Source organism: Neophocaena asiaeorientalis, unplaced genomic scaffold (assembly GCF_003031525.2).
Source record: "Neophocaena asiaeorientalis asiaeorientalis breed wild unplaced genomic scaffold, Neophocaena_asiaeorientalis_V1.1 scaffold90, whole genome shotgun sequence".
NCBI classification, from domain to species: Eukaryota; Metazoa; Chordata; class Mammalia; order Artiodactyla; family Phocoenidae; genus Neophocaena; species Neophocaena asiaeorientalis.
The window spans coordinates 3,481,922-3,497,237 of NW_020172445.1; the positions used below are offsets into that span (position 1 = coordinate 3,481,922).

At 41.7% G+C, this 15,316-nt stretch overlaps 1 protein-coding gene across 3 annotated transcripts in view; it reads left to right on the forward strand.

The window, feature by feature from the left end:
* Positions 1-15,316, forward strand: part of CDH11 (cadherin 11) — a 141,212-nt gene that overhangs the window by 89,067 nt on the left and 36,829 nt on the right. For 2 of the 3 annotated variants that reach the window (XM_024733711.1, XM_024733718.1), the window contains 3 exons: positions 5,340-5,737; positions 10,593-10,887; positions 14,078-14,197. In XM_024733711.1, coding sequence (XP_024589479.1) covers positions 5,510-5,737; positions 10,593-10,887; positions 14,078-14,197 — 643 coding nt within the window. In that variant the 5' untranslated portion in view covers positions 5,340-5,509. Of the gene's footprint in view, positions 1-5,339; positions 5,738-10,592; positions 10,888-14,077; positions 14,198-15,316 lie in introns of those variants that run through there. The other variant, XM_024733724.1, reaches the window with a different exon arrangement.

Here is a 15,316-nt window from a genome sequence, read left to right on the forward strand (position 1 = left end):
CTGCCTTGGGGGGGTCTTTATTAAAACCAGTTAGAACACTGATATATTTCCTTAGTTGTTAACAACGTGAAGGTCTTCTTAGGAGGGCGGTCTCCTGTTCATTTTCATGAGTGATTCCTGCAGACTCTGTACCACTGCGTACATCAACCAGATCTCTAGATTTTAGAAGCATTTCCAAATAATAATAATCTTTCTGAACACATCTTTTTTAACCTATACATATAGAAATCCTGAAACAGGGTGTTTAAAAATAAAAAAGCAAAGACTTACTTTTGTGTACTAGTGCTGTTCAAGGACCTGGTTGTACTGTGTTGTTGATGAACTGATATAATCACTTCCTGTTCCTCTTCACTTTGATCATTGCTATAAAATGCTTTACCTTCCTCTTTCTAGTTTGGTTTAATATTTTAGTTACAGTATTACCCCCCACCAGAGTGCCACCAAAACTTAAATTATTTTCATCATTAGACTATTATGATATGCCTTATGAGATGTGTCCATATTTGATCTTCAGCCTTCTCTTAGAGAGGCAATATCACATGGGATTATAGGGGATAACAATGCAGGTCTTGGAACCAAGCTCCTCCACTTGCTGGCTCTGTAACTATGAGCAAGTTACTTAATCTTGCTATGCCTCAGACTACTTATCTGTAAAATGGGGATAACAGTAATACTATTGTGCAGACTTATTGTGAAAATGTATGACTCAACTCATTGAAAGCACTTAGAAGAATGTTAGGCAGACAAGAACACTGGACAAATGTTTACTGTTATTAACATTTTCATCATAGTCATATTATGAGTATACACTAGGTTCTCATACTGGTTTACTGCATGTGGCATCTAGGTTACTGTTTTTATCACAGTGTCCATATCGTCTCCTTATGAATCTCAGAAACCAACAAGTGGTGATAGCCGGTATTGCTCACTGGTTAACGACACAGACTCTAGAGCCAAACGTCATGGGCTCAGATTCAGCACTACGATTTATCTGAAGCATAACTTTGCACGAGTTGCTTAATCTATCCGGGCCTCAGTTTCCATCCTTTAAAATAAGAATATTCACAGTACCTATTCATAAGTTTGTTATAGAAATTAATGGATGAGTTACTATTTGTAAAGTTTTTAGAGCAATAGCTAGAAAAAGCTTTTGCTAAGTAAATTTTCATTCTGAAATTGAATCAAAAATTGTCTTAAAATTCGTCTTAACATACCTGAGATTAACCATTAAAATAACTTTATATAGTACATACAGCCATATAAGCATTTATAAATAATGGTTTCAAGGAATTACTTTTAAAAGCAAGTTGATTTTGCTATTCTCTCCAACAGAAGAAAATAGATAATTTCACCTTTTTAACAAAGGGTGAAATTTATTGTTTATTGGTCATGTGGAAACTCTTAAATTCACTAGTATCGCGCTAGAATTTTTCTTCTGTAAAGGAAAAAGAAAGTTGTCGTCTAGTTTCAACACGTTTAGTGTCAGGAATAATTGTGCTTTACAGCAAAATGGCAACCAGAAGAAAGAGGTGCAGAAATATCAACTTGAATTAAACCCTTTCTTTCAAAAACACTTCACAGTTTATATGCAAGGATAATTTATCACCGTGTGAATGAACACTTACTAACTGGCATGTGTAAAATGGGCAGAGATCTTGTTGCACCATATGCTTTTACTTTTCTATTTCTTCTTCTTGAGATTCTATGGTGGCAATTTCAAGTTTGAACTTGAAGTATCGGGTTCAAATCATACATTCAGCTTTTACTGGTGTCCTGCTTTGAGCTCAGGCATTGGCCATCTAATTGTGAATAAGATATCATCCCAACCATTAAGAGGAAACCAGTATAGTAAGGAGATGGTGTATGAATCAGAAGTGCCCCCAAGATATCTCACCCCAACTCCAAACAAGAACATGAACCTGGAAACCACTTGTAGAAAATGTCACCCAGTAGCTTCACTTTACAGGGTGTGAGGCAGAGCCACCACTCTCGGAGCTGAGGGACGTCCCACTACCAGCTAAGTGGCAGATTCTTAATCATATGTTTGGCTTTTTGACTTAAATGCAGGTATCTTCCTATGGCTTCACTTTGCCTCAGTGTATGATCAAACTCCTTCTGGTCCCTCCCTGTGCTCTTTCCATGCAGTCAGTTTGCCTTGTAAGAAACAGCATTTGATGTAGTATTGATATGCCTGAGTCTCAGGGTTAAGTGATGAAACTGCCTTTTGAATCTTTCTCTCTCTTCCACACAGACATTTACATATCCCAGAGTCTGTCTACAACAAACACTAAATTCCGTATTCCCTGAGAAGAGACTTGCATAAAACATCATAAAATGGTCCTGAGGACAGTGATGGACGCCTGAAATGAATGCACATCTGTGGCCTCCCCAGATAATATTTTGCCATATTACAAAGGAGCAGAAAGGCTTGGGTTGATGAAATCAAAGAGCCTCAGAAGAAAAGGGGTTCTGCCAGCAAATTAGAATGCCACCAGTTCCCTTATTTTTGAGACCTCTAAGGCCAGATGGCTGTGGTACCTCCATGTAACTCTTATTCCTCAATTCCTCTCTTAGAGAAAGCACCTCACCCCTGTCTTCTGGGCATCTCCACCTGCAGGGCAAGAGCACTTCCTTCTGCTGAGTGAGGGCTGCATGCTTGGACTGTGGTGCTCTAGAAAGAGAGGAAGAGATCCAGTGTGTGCCCAGTTCCCTCTCTGTCTTCAGCCCTGCATGTGTGTACCAATTCTTGTCATCCCTATTGTTCACATGAGACTGAGGGGGCTAAGAGTGCCTGACTGACATGTCGAAGGCCACCCTGATTGAAATATATAGAAGTGGTGTTCCAATTCACGTTTACCTGACCTCCAAATCTAGGTACATTCCACTCTGCCAAAATGCATTCTCTCTCTCTCCTATTCCCCTCCCCCCCATCTAACCACTTCATCCAAATCATAAAGCAAAGAATTAGGTGATGGTTTTTATTCCTACAACACTCAAGAATCTCACCAATTTCACTGGTACAGTCACTATGGAGAACAGGATGGAAATTCCTTAAAAAACTAAAAATAGAGTTACCGTATGATCCTGCAATCCCACTACTGGGCATATATCCCAAGAAAACCATAATTCGAAAAGATACATGCACCCCAACGTTCACTGCAGCACTATTTACAATAGCCAAGGCTTGGAAGCAACCTAAATGTCCATCGACAGAGGAATAAATAAAGAAGATGTGAGATATATATATATATAAGAACCAGAGCGCTAGAGAGAGGACTGGAGTGACTGTAGGTGAGAAACCACAAGAGGCATGGAAAGGCATTAGCAGCTTATGTATATATATATAATGGAATACTACTCGGCCATAAAAAGGAACAAAATAATGCCGTTGGCAGCAACATGCAGCAGCATGGATGGACCTAGAGATTATCATACTAAGTGAAGTAAGGTAGAGAAAGAAAAACATCATATGATATTGCTTGTATGTGGAATCTACAAAAAAATGATACAAATGAACTTATTTATAAAACAGAAATAGACCCACAGACACAGAAAACAAACTTAGAGTTAGCAAAGGGGAAATGGGGTGGGGGAGATAAATTAGGAGTTCGGGATTAACATATACACACTACTATATATAAAATATATAACCAGCAAGGACCTACTGTATAGCACAGAGAACGATAATCAATATTTTGTAATAGCCTATAAGGGAAAAGAATCTGAAAAAGAATATATATATATATATATATATATATATATATATAAACCTATATATACACACATATAACTGAATCACGTTGCCATACACCTGAAACTAACACAACATTATAAATCAACGATACCTCTCAATTAAAAAAAAGAGAATCTCACCAATTTCATTTAGACCCACTGGTGTTGAAATGAAGTGTCATCCTCCATGCCCAGCAACTTTCTGAGAGTCCCTCCCGTTGGGGATGGGGGTGGTAGTGAGGACAGTCTGGTTCTGGGAACTAGGGGTCCGACTTGTTTCTGAGAGGTGCTCCAAGGGGAGAGGATGACTGTCCAGAAGAAGGTGTAGGATCCTGAGATAGGAGAATGAGCTTTGGAAGATCCTTAGGGGAGAATTAAGTTTCCAGCACCAGAAAAACAAAGTCCCGTGAAGAAGTCCAGAAACCTGAGGCAGGAGTTAAGGACCAGAGAGAAGAACCAGAGTGCTGGAGAGAGGACCGGAGTGACTGTAGGTGAGAAACCACAAGAGGCATGGAAAGGCGTTAGCAGCTCATCTTTACTATCGATGAGTAGCTGAGTCATGGCTGGGTGCCAGGAACAAGACCTTTGGACCAGCTGGTGGGGATTCTGTTTTATTTTGCTTTTCCTTGTTGGAGAGAGCTTATAAAGTATCCTTGGAAAGACTGTCAGGTTAAGGTAGGATCTTCAGGTTCCTGAGTGGACACTGGACCTGACAAGAGCAAATCTTGCTTACTGAATTGACGCTATATTGATCCAACAATGAGAATTTGACCCATTATTTCACTGACACATGTTTTAGTGGCCATCAGTGACCATCTTAGGGTCTGCCCCGACCTCCCATATCTGGAAGGATTCATTGATGGCTTCCTCCTTTCTTATACCATCCAGTAAGCCGAACAGTCTTGGGACGTGCTATGCTTATGACCAGCTCTGGGCTTTGGGGCATGCTGTTCCTTCTATCTGGACATCCCATCCATTCCCTTCTTATCACAGTAACTCATCTGATGGTTGTGCCCATCCATCCCATCCTCCAGGAAGTCCTCCTTAACGGTCCCCACTCTCTGCCATCTCCATCCTCAACCCCCATCAATTATGTGTTCCTCTCCTGGCTACCCATAATGCCCTAAGTTTCCCTATTACAAAAACATACCCACGCACAGTTATGATCATAATAATAACAGATAAATATGAAGCGTTTACTGTATGGCAGGCCTTGTTTAGGGGTATTACTCGTGTATCCCTGTGTAGATCTTGCTGTGAGTTCGATTCGCGAGCCCATTTCATAAATGAGCAAGCTAAGCTCAGTGTCGGCTTGCCCCAAACCCAGAGCTAGTAAAACTGACACTCAGACCTGGGCAGCAGGATTCCACAGCGCACACGTTTTATCCTCATATAGACCTTGAGGGGTTTCTTTGTGTATGTGTTTATCTTACCCACCGCGTGGTAAACAGCCAGAGAGCAGGGACTGTTTCTCACTGGCTTCTGCACCCCCAGTACCCAGAGCAAAGCCCTAACAGGGTCCACAGTGGGTCAGTGTTTACAGAATGGAATTGAAATGAAGTGGGGATGGAGCCTGCGACTAGTCTGACCTTTCTTTCTGCCTGCAGAGGCCGACCGGGGAAGCGGGCAGCCCTGACGTGATGTGCTCAGCGAGGAGAAACATTCCAGTCCGAGAGAGCTCGGCGTGACGCGTGGGAGGCCACCAGCGGCCAGGCTGCAGCACAGTCGCTGGAAGGGGTGACAGCCGTATTCTCCTGTGCCTACCACGTAACCAAAAATGAAGGAGAACTACTGTTTACAAGCCGCCCTGGTGTGCCTGGGCGTGCTGTGCCATAGCCAGGCCTTCGCCACGGAGCGTAGGAGCCACCTGCGACCCTCGTTCCACGGGCACCACGAGAAGGGCAAGGAGGGCCAGGTGCTGCAGCGCTCCAAGAGAGGCTGGGTCTGGAACCAGTTCTTCGTGATAGAGGAGTACACCGGGCCTGACCCCGTGCTCGTGGGCAGGGTAAGGTTGCTGTCACTCCACATTTATTTCTCACTCCCCACCATCCCTGTACTAGGGTATGGTCAAAACAAAAATATAGGAGGGGAAATAATAATGGTCTGGCCATCAGTAAAAACCACAAAATCATTGTTCATACATCCTTGTAGCCTTTTTTTTTAGTTCATAGACTTATCCATGTTAACACTTCAGTTTTCCACTTGATGTTATGCCCTCAAAACTCTGTTTTTTAACGGTTACACAGTAGAGTCTACTGAATAGAAATGATGATTATTTATTTAACCATTCTCCAACTGGGGGCATTTCCCCTACCACATCCAAACCCAAACTTGGATGCCATCATTTGTGTTCTTATGATGCTGTGGACTCTTTTCATCATAGCTTTCCTTTCTGTAGTACACATGTCTACGTATTCATCTGTCTCCCTCACTGGACCCTAAACTACTTTCCATCAGGAACAGCGTCATTATTGTATCCCCAGGTCCTGTACCAAAGTCCAACTTTGAGGACGCCTCTGTGAATATTTGACAAGATGAATGGATGTGTCATAAGAATGGGTGGAATTTTATCCACTTTGGCTTAGGGATGGCAAAACCCATTTCAGAAGGCTTGAGAGTCTTAGTACTACTGAGAAATCCTGCATTCTCTGTGTACCCCCCTCCCAAAAGTACGAGGGTAGATAGTTCAAAATATGTTTGAGGGAGTTCCCTAGTGGTCTAGTGGTTAGGATTCAGCACTTGCACTGAGGAGGCCCGGGTTCAATCCCTGGTCGGGGAACTGAGATCCTGCAAGCCGCACAGCACAGCCAAAATTAAAAAACACAAACAAACAAAAGATGTTTGAAAAACTGACTGCCTGCTATATCAATTATGGTAAAACATACAGCCACCTTTTAGAGAACAGTGACCTTAACTGCGAGGAGATAGGTGTTCACACACATAAGAACATAAAGCCTGCTATGGGAAGGTACAGAGTGAGGCAAATGGTAAACTAGGGTAAAATAGTCCTTGGTCTCAAAGAGTTCAGGGACTAGTGGAAAAGAGACACTTACCTAAGCAATTAAAAAACCTAAACAAGGAGTAGAATAATGAAGAAATTCACTAGCAATTCAGTCTACATGGTAAAGTTTGGGAGGGATGAAGGGAAGTTTCATGGAGACAGTGGTAATAACTTGTGACCTGAAGGATGAGTAAAAGTTATCCTGTGAAGGGGGAAAGGGACAAGAGCAGATTTGTGGGGTGCTCATTTCTGAGCCTCATAGATTTCAATGAAGTTATCTTAGTTGCTGCTTAACTTGAGAATAGCATTCCATATTTATGGAATTGACATATTTGGAGGAGGTTCATATTAGCATCTCAATAATATTGTTAAGGGTTGGAAAAGTGCCTTTTTTTTTTTTTTTTTTTAATTTTTTTTTTTTTTTTTTTAAATATTTATTTATTTATTTTGTTGCATTGGGTCTTAGTTGTGACAGGTGGGCTCCTTAGTTGTGGCACGTGAACTCTTTTTTTTTGCGGTATGCAGGCCTCTCACTGTTGTGGCCTCTCCCGTTGCGGAGCACAGGCTCCGGACACGCAGACTCGGCGGCCATGGCTCACGGGCCCAGCCGCTCCGGGCATGTGGGATCTTCCCAGACCGGGGCACGAACCCGGGTCCCCTGCATCGGCAGGCGGACTCTCAACCACTGCGCCACCAGGGAAGCCCCGGAAAAGTGCCTTTTTGAAGAGATGTACTAGAGCAATTTCATCATTTATATCCAAAATGGAAAGATTACACCCAAAGTAGAAGTATCCTTGAGAAATGGAGCACAGGGAAATAATTGGCACATAGAATTCCTTCCATCAAGGAGATGGGCTGTATGCCCAGAGAGGAAGAAGAGACTTGAGCCACAGCAGGAACTGTGTGGCTTGAGCAATGTGGAAAGCTGTGCATGAACTGTTCTGAGAAATAGAACATCTGCCACGGGGACTTTCTCAGTGAGGAGCAGGGTGTGTATTAGGGTGGGGAGTGCAGAAGAGACAAGACGTAGAGGGCCATTTCAGCATATCTGTGGAGCAAGCAGGTGTCATGCCTCCTAAAAGTCAGCAGATGGAAGAGGACGGAAAATCTAGACACACGAAAATGAGCCTGATGTCGGATTGGATGGGGGTAAAAAGAAATAAAGTGGTTGGATCCTATGGAACTTCCTTTTGAGACAATGCTGATCTGTGGTTCCCCATGAATAGGAGGATTAGACTAGATGACTTGTTCCCTAAAAACCTTTGATTTGATGACATTCAAGGTTGAGTGAAATAAGATGCTCTCAAAAAGTGGAATTTGGGGGGCTTCCCTGGTGGCGCAGTGGTTGAGAGTCCGCCTGCCGATGCAGGGGACGCGGGTTCGCGCCCCGGTCCGGGAAGATCCCACATGCCACGGAGCGCCTGGGCCCGTGAGCCGTGGCTGCTGAGCCTGCGCGTCGGGAGCCTGTGCTCCGCAACGGGAGAGGCCACAACAGTGATAGGCCCGCATACCGCAAAAAAAAAAAAAAAAAAAAAAAAGTGTAATTTGGAAAACCATGGACTGTTAGATTTCCTGCAGGAAGCACAGTCTGCACCATGCTGTGCTCTGCAGAGGGGATGCCATCAGTCTTGGGAGTTAGGAGTTGGCTGTGTCCACCTCAGCAAATGATCCCTTGATAGCACTCAGTGGTTTGCCAAACTGCTTTTTGTGTTGAAACTAATAAATATCATTGTTGGTTGTATGGATCATCTTTGTTGGAGAGGGTAAAAAAGGAATTTATATCCAACTTTGAACTCTGAAAACAAGATAAAAATAATGAGCAGTATATTTGAATGTTTTTCAGTTATTTGGTTGATCATGAAATTCGCTTAATTCCCAAGAGTCTTGCTGAATTCCTATGTAATATACGAAGGTCCCTAGAAACATTCCTTGTCTAAACACTCCCATTAAAGTAAGTGTTGCATTGATTTCCTTGTTGCGCATTCACATGGCTGAGCCCCTGACTTTTGCCAGGTTTGAGGCAGGGAAAACAAATGAACATAAACTATTATTGGGGGTTAGGTGGGGAGCCAGAGGAATGGGGGCAGGGATCCTGCCCTCACTGTGGAAACTTGTATGAAGACTGGGGCAATTTGGGTCATCCTTTGTAGCTTCATGTATTCCAATAGCTTTGTATATTACTCGCAAACTGCCTTATTCATAAGAAATGTGTAGTCATAATTTCATGACAGCACATAGCTTGTTATGAATAACAAGTTCTGAAGGAAAGTATGCTTTTTTCTTTTCCTGAGAAGCACTATAGACTAAAATCAACATGTAATTTGTACCTACAGGTATCCCCCTGAGCTGAAATATTTGGTGTTTCACTGAGGCACTGTAAATCAGTTAGATATTTTTGGGGAAACTGGAACAATACAAAAAGTTTTTTAAAGCAATGTGTTCAATCCTGCTTTGTGATTCTGGACAAGCTTTCTAAGTCTTGGTTTCATAATAATAATAATGAAAATCGCATTAATAATATTAAAATGGAATTATAATAATAATAAGATAATAATTATAGGTAGTAAGCATTATTATATTTCAATGTCATTTGAATAAAGCTTTTTAGTTTATACTAGGTTTTCTTACGTAGTAGGTAGAACCAAGGGCTTTTTATCCACTTGGTTACTCTTGAAGCCTATGAGAATGGTGAAAGTAATGCTTATCTTTTCCCACAAAGGGTAAAATGAGGACAGAGGAACTCATCGAGATGATAGCTGCAGAAATTGAGGTTGGGCAACAAGGTACAATAAAGAGTTTATTGCTACAGGAAAATTGGATGTGGTCTTTGGGGGGGAGTTCCATGTTACAACACACAGAGCAGAGTCAAGGCAGAAGGCACAGGTGGGTAGTCAGGAGACCTGGATGACTTCCTGGCCCTGCCAACTGTGGATTTAGGCAAGTTCCATCATTTCTCTGGGCTTTGTCAACAGAGGGGAAAATCCCAAGGATATATAGTCTTTCTTTAGTCTAAGAGCTGCATATATATCAACCCACCCCACTCACCCCATGCTTACGATGGGAATGGGGGCTTGTTCAGGCAGGTTCCATCCTCAGCTCCTCATACGTCCTGCGCCACACAGCAGGTCTTTCAGAAAGTCTGACCAATGGATTGTTTGAGGTAACAAAAGCCTGGTGTCCTTTGGAATCTTAGTGTCCTTTGGAAGAGGACTGAAATTATAATAACATCCATACAGTTGATGAGGTCGATTTATATGTACCAGTGTGGAAGGGTCCTCTGAATTTATTGTGGTAGGAAAGCAGAAGTGAAGAGTGGTATGTGCACTATGCACTTTATTGTGTAAAAATAAACCAAAGCACGTGTATCTGTGTAGATATTCTTGCATATGCATAGAATATGTCTTAGAGGATTCACAAGAAACTGGTCATAAGAGCTGTCTCTGAGCAGGGAAAAATAAGGAATGGGAATCAGAACTTATAAGATTTACTTATTGCACAAATGTGTGTTTTTTATTTTCTATAGTATGTGCATATTTCTTTCAAAATAACTGAACTAATGTATATTATATATATTTTGTATGTGTGCATATGTAATGGGAGAGTGGGAGGGACAACATGAATCTTAAAATTTAAAAATGTTTGGACCCTGGCTTCACTGCTCCCCAGCTGTGTGACCTTAGACAAGACAATTATCTCCTCTAAGATTACATTTCTTCATTTGTAAAATGGGGTGAGAACATCTCCCTCTCAGTGTGTGTGTGTATGTAAACAGTGTATTGTCTCAACAGCATGTAAGTGTGTCTCTACCTCCCCAGTGCATCTGTCAAGGAATTACAAATCTCGATTTCTCTTTTCCTAGCTTCATTCCGATATTGACTCTGGTGATGGGAACATTAAATACATTCTCTCAGGTGAAGGAGCCGGAACCATTTTTGTGATTGATGACAAATCAGGGAACATTCATGCTACCAAGACATTGGACCGAGAGGAGAGAGCCCAGTACACGCTGATGGCTCAGGCGGTGGACAGGGACACCAACCGGCCCCTGGAGCCGCCATCAGAATTCATCGTCAAGGTCCAGGACATTAATGACAACCCTCCCGAGTTCTTACACGAGACCTATCATGCCAACGTGCCTGAGAGGTCCAACGTGGGTACGTAAGGGCAGGGGAGGGCGGACCCACTCCACCTGCAGGCCTGGTGTCTCTGTGGGTGGGCAGGCTGGTGCCTATTCTCCCAAATCAGGAAGTAGAATTTATGCTGTATCTTCTATGGTAGAATAACAAACAAAAAAATTTCATATATGTAGCTGACGTTTCAAATATTTTAAATTGCCCTGAGGTTTTAAACTCTAAGCTTACAAAATATGAGGAGGTGTGGAAGAGTAGGAAAGACGTAATCAAATCCATGTCATCCTGGCCCTGGTGCTTATTAACCTCGTGACTGGGAATCAGTTGCATCTGTTCTCTTAGCCTGAGTTTCTCCTCTGTAAAATGGGGATAAAAGTTTCTAGTCATGCAGGATTAGAAATAACATACATCTGGTCACTAGTGCATGTTGGTGTTCAATAAGTAATAGCAGTATTTGTGCCATGTAGGCACCATGCTAATTAATGATTTACATGCAGTATTGCATTTAATCTTGGCAGTGACTCATCTTTGCAATGAGGTAGGTCCTATTGAAAATATTTTGCAGATGGGAAACCCAAGCTAGAAACAGGTTAATGAATTTATTCAAGGTCATCTGAGCTATTAAGTCAATCCAGAATATATATCTAACCATGACACTATGTCATCATCTGTTAGAATAATTCAGAAGCAGCTACGTCTTTTATCATGCATAAAGACACATCACATTGTTAGAGGACAATTCTGTGAATGATTTATTCAACTAGCTACCTTCTCCTGGCAGTAACCTTTGTTTGGCTTTATAGAATGCATGTAGTTGTGGTCTTTTGAGAAGCATGCCTCATATTAAGAAGGATTTGTTTTTCAGACAATGATCAGAGCTGTACTAATCAGGGAGTGAGTATGCTTACGCGAATCAGAGATTTAAAGTTCCCATGAGGACTTCCCTGGTGGCGCAGTGGTTGAGAATCCGCCTGCCAATGCAGGGGACACGGGTTCGAGCCCTGGTCAGGGAAGATCCCACATGCCACGGAGAAACTAAGCCCGTGTGCCACAACTACTGAGCCCGCATGCCACAGCTACTGAAGCCCGTGTGCCTAGAGCCCGTGCTCCAGAACAAGAGAAGCCACCGCAATGAAAAGCCTGCACACCACAATGAAGAGTAGCCCCCGCTCGCCGCAACTAGAGAAAGCCTGTGCACAGCAACGAAGACCCAATGCAACCAAAAATAAATAAATACATTTAAAAAAAATAATAAAGTTCCCATGAACGTAAGGATCATCAGGGCCATTTTACAGATGAGAAAACTAAGCATCAAGATTGGGAATCAGTTTGCTCAAGAGTATTAGATACAGAAATGACTCTACAACTCTAAGCTCCTTCCATTCTGCATATAGAACTTTTGATGCTAAAAAAAATCGTCCCCTTCTTCTCCTCCAGCTAAAGTCAAACCCTTCTCATACTTTATGAAAACCCAGCTGAGCCTTTTCTGCCTTCTTCTCTTCCCTTTGCCCTGCCCAATTCTTTAGTTTCTCAGTATTCACCTGGGGACTTTAATGAGAAATAGCAGACATCAAATAAATCAGTAAACAGGGGACAGCAGTGTCAGCAGCTGAGCCAGGGGACAAAGGCCAGCCATCATACATGATGCTCTAGGGGAATTTTCATTGATCCCACCTTGGGGCAGCTTGGTGCTTAAGGAGTAACATCAGATTTTGCATCATGGCCTATGAGAGTAGAGTCTGCTGCCAGACAGCACTGGGTTGGAATCATGGCTGTGCCTCTGACCAGCCAGGCCAACCCAGACAACATCTTACATCTTTCTCAGTTTTTGTTTTGTCATCTATACAATGAGGATAATGTAAACTCTAATGCGAGTTAAACAACACAGATGTAAAATACAAAGAGTTGTAATGAACTTAGTGGATTCCTCGAAGCAAATTAAGCATAAAAAATAATACTTTCCCTAGCTCTACCACGAAGGTAGAGAATAGAGCTTATTAACTCCCTTATAAATCTCCACTACTTAGAATAGTGCCTAGTTATGTGGGAAATGCTCAGAAAAAAGTTATTTGTACGAAAAAATGAATTACAGAAAAAAAAGTGAGATTTATTTTTATGCCATGTGAAAATCACTGACAGCCTTGTAAATTAAAGGGTTGTCAGAGGCTGTGTAAATGGACTCCCTCGCCTTTCACATAGAACCTGGCCCCTCTGCTGAAACTGTCTCGGAAAGCACTTGGGTTTGGTTATTTGCTGGGTAGAGGTTAGACTCCTGACTCTGGCAATAACCCACTCTGAAAAATAGGTTGCAAAACTTCCTACCTGTCATACTAAGTACCTCACAAGCACAGTGAATGTAAAAACACCCAACAGAGGGGCAGAACACATGGAACATGCCCCAAACAATGCCTGGCACAGAGGAATTCTATAATAACCAGCTCTCTCCCTTGAGCATCTCCCCTGCCCCATTCTGAAGCCCAGCATTTCATGCCCTCAGATACTTGTGACCATCAGGGAACAGAGGTTTTTTCTAGGAAAAACTGAATCCCATCTTCCTTCAATTCCCTGGTTTCCTTCCATTGTGACCCACAAATGCTTGCCTTAGATCTCACCAGATGTCTACTGGTGGTTTCTGTTATATGACTACCAGACCTGTTAGAGATGGGAAGATGCAATTTTCATGCCAGTAGGGAACAACATTCTGTACAATATTTATAGCCATCAATTAATTAAAATGTAGTATTAGCAGCCATTTTATTACATGCAAAGCAACAATAAAATGATGTATTTATTGCTCTGCTACAGATGGAGGACTGCACTCTGTCCTTTCATGAAAAGCAATTCATCATTAATTATCCTTTATTATACTATTTGGGAAGATTTTTATTTAATTATTTGATATACTGAACATTCCAGTTGCATGGGTCTTAGAATGTTTTTGCAATAATGTTCATATTATTATTTTAACTACTAAGTATAGCAGGATGTACTATGAATATAGAAAGTTCATTTTTAAGCTATGGGAATTAAACAAAAAGGAAGGGAGAGAGGGAGGGAAGGAGGTTATTTTTGCATCTCAACCCCGGAAAATGAAAGCATGTTGAATAATTTTGGGGCTCTCCTCAGTTTTTAATCTTAAGATAAAACTTTGCAAACTAGAATATAATTTGAAAAGCTGAGGGACTGTTGCTAATGACTGTATTTCACTTTTAAGGAACATCAGTAATCCAGGTGACAGCTTCAGATGCAGACGACCCCACCTATGGAAACAGTGCCAAGTTAGTGTACAGTATCCTGGAAGGACAACCCTACTTTTCAGTCGAAGCACAGACAGGTACCGTGGAATGGCATTGCGATTTGCGACACGTTGTGAATAAGGAGTCCAGGCCTGCTCACTAAAACTTATTTGAGTCCTAGTTTTCTAAAATATAAAAAGGGCCACCTAACAAGACTATTGTGAGGATCAGATACTGTCTGTATTACACCATGTCACAGTAATAAATATAATCTTAGATGCAACTTTTCTCTTAAAATCATATCTTAAAATTCAACTTAAGAATTTACCGTAAAGTATGCTTTATCATAAAATTCAACTGTGGATCCAAATTAAGAGACCACAGGACTTGAAGACTGGTATGAAAACTGGCAGCTCTCAAAGCCAGGGCTGGGGATGGTGGGGGTGGGAACTGATGCTAACGTGTGTCTGGGAGGAGGCATATCCCCAACCTCCTCCACTGTGCTTAGATTCCCAGCGGCGTTAGCATCCAAGAAGGAGGCTCTGCAAATTCCATACAGAAAACAAACAGCAAACCGAAAGAGTGAACAAATACAAACAACCAAAACCCACGCCAAAATGTTTCACTCCATTTGTACCAAATTTGAATCTAGGATCCTTTTATTAGAATAAACACTAAAGTCCTGTGAACCTGCTAGTCCACGATATTATACCCCAAACTCATTTCTTTTTTTCCACAACATACCCCCATGTGTTTGAAAGATGTTTACAAACAATCCGCTTTTATTATTATAGTTAAAATTTATCAAATACATATGTTTATATGTATATATATATAGCCTGCCAATCAGATACTTTGCCCACTTATTGAATATAACTTCCACTTACCTATGTAATCATTTATTTGTAGCCTCTTTGCTTCAGATCACAATTTATGGGGCTACTTGCTATGATTTCATCAAAGGCATTTACCAATTAATTTTGCCAATTAATTTTCAGATTAACCAAGGATAAATGTGGGATTTCATATGGATTTTTGAGATGTTAAAATCGCTGGAAGGACTCCAGTTGCAACTTTCGTGTCTCAGGGACTCATAGTTAAGAACCACCAATTTGAACCTACCAAATTATTTAACAGACAAGAAAAACGAGGCTCAGTGAGTTCAAGGATGTTGCTGAGAAACATACAAACGTCAGGGTCAGAAAAGGATAAGGACT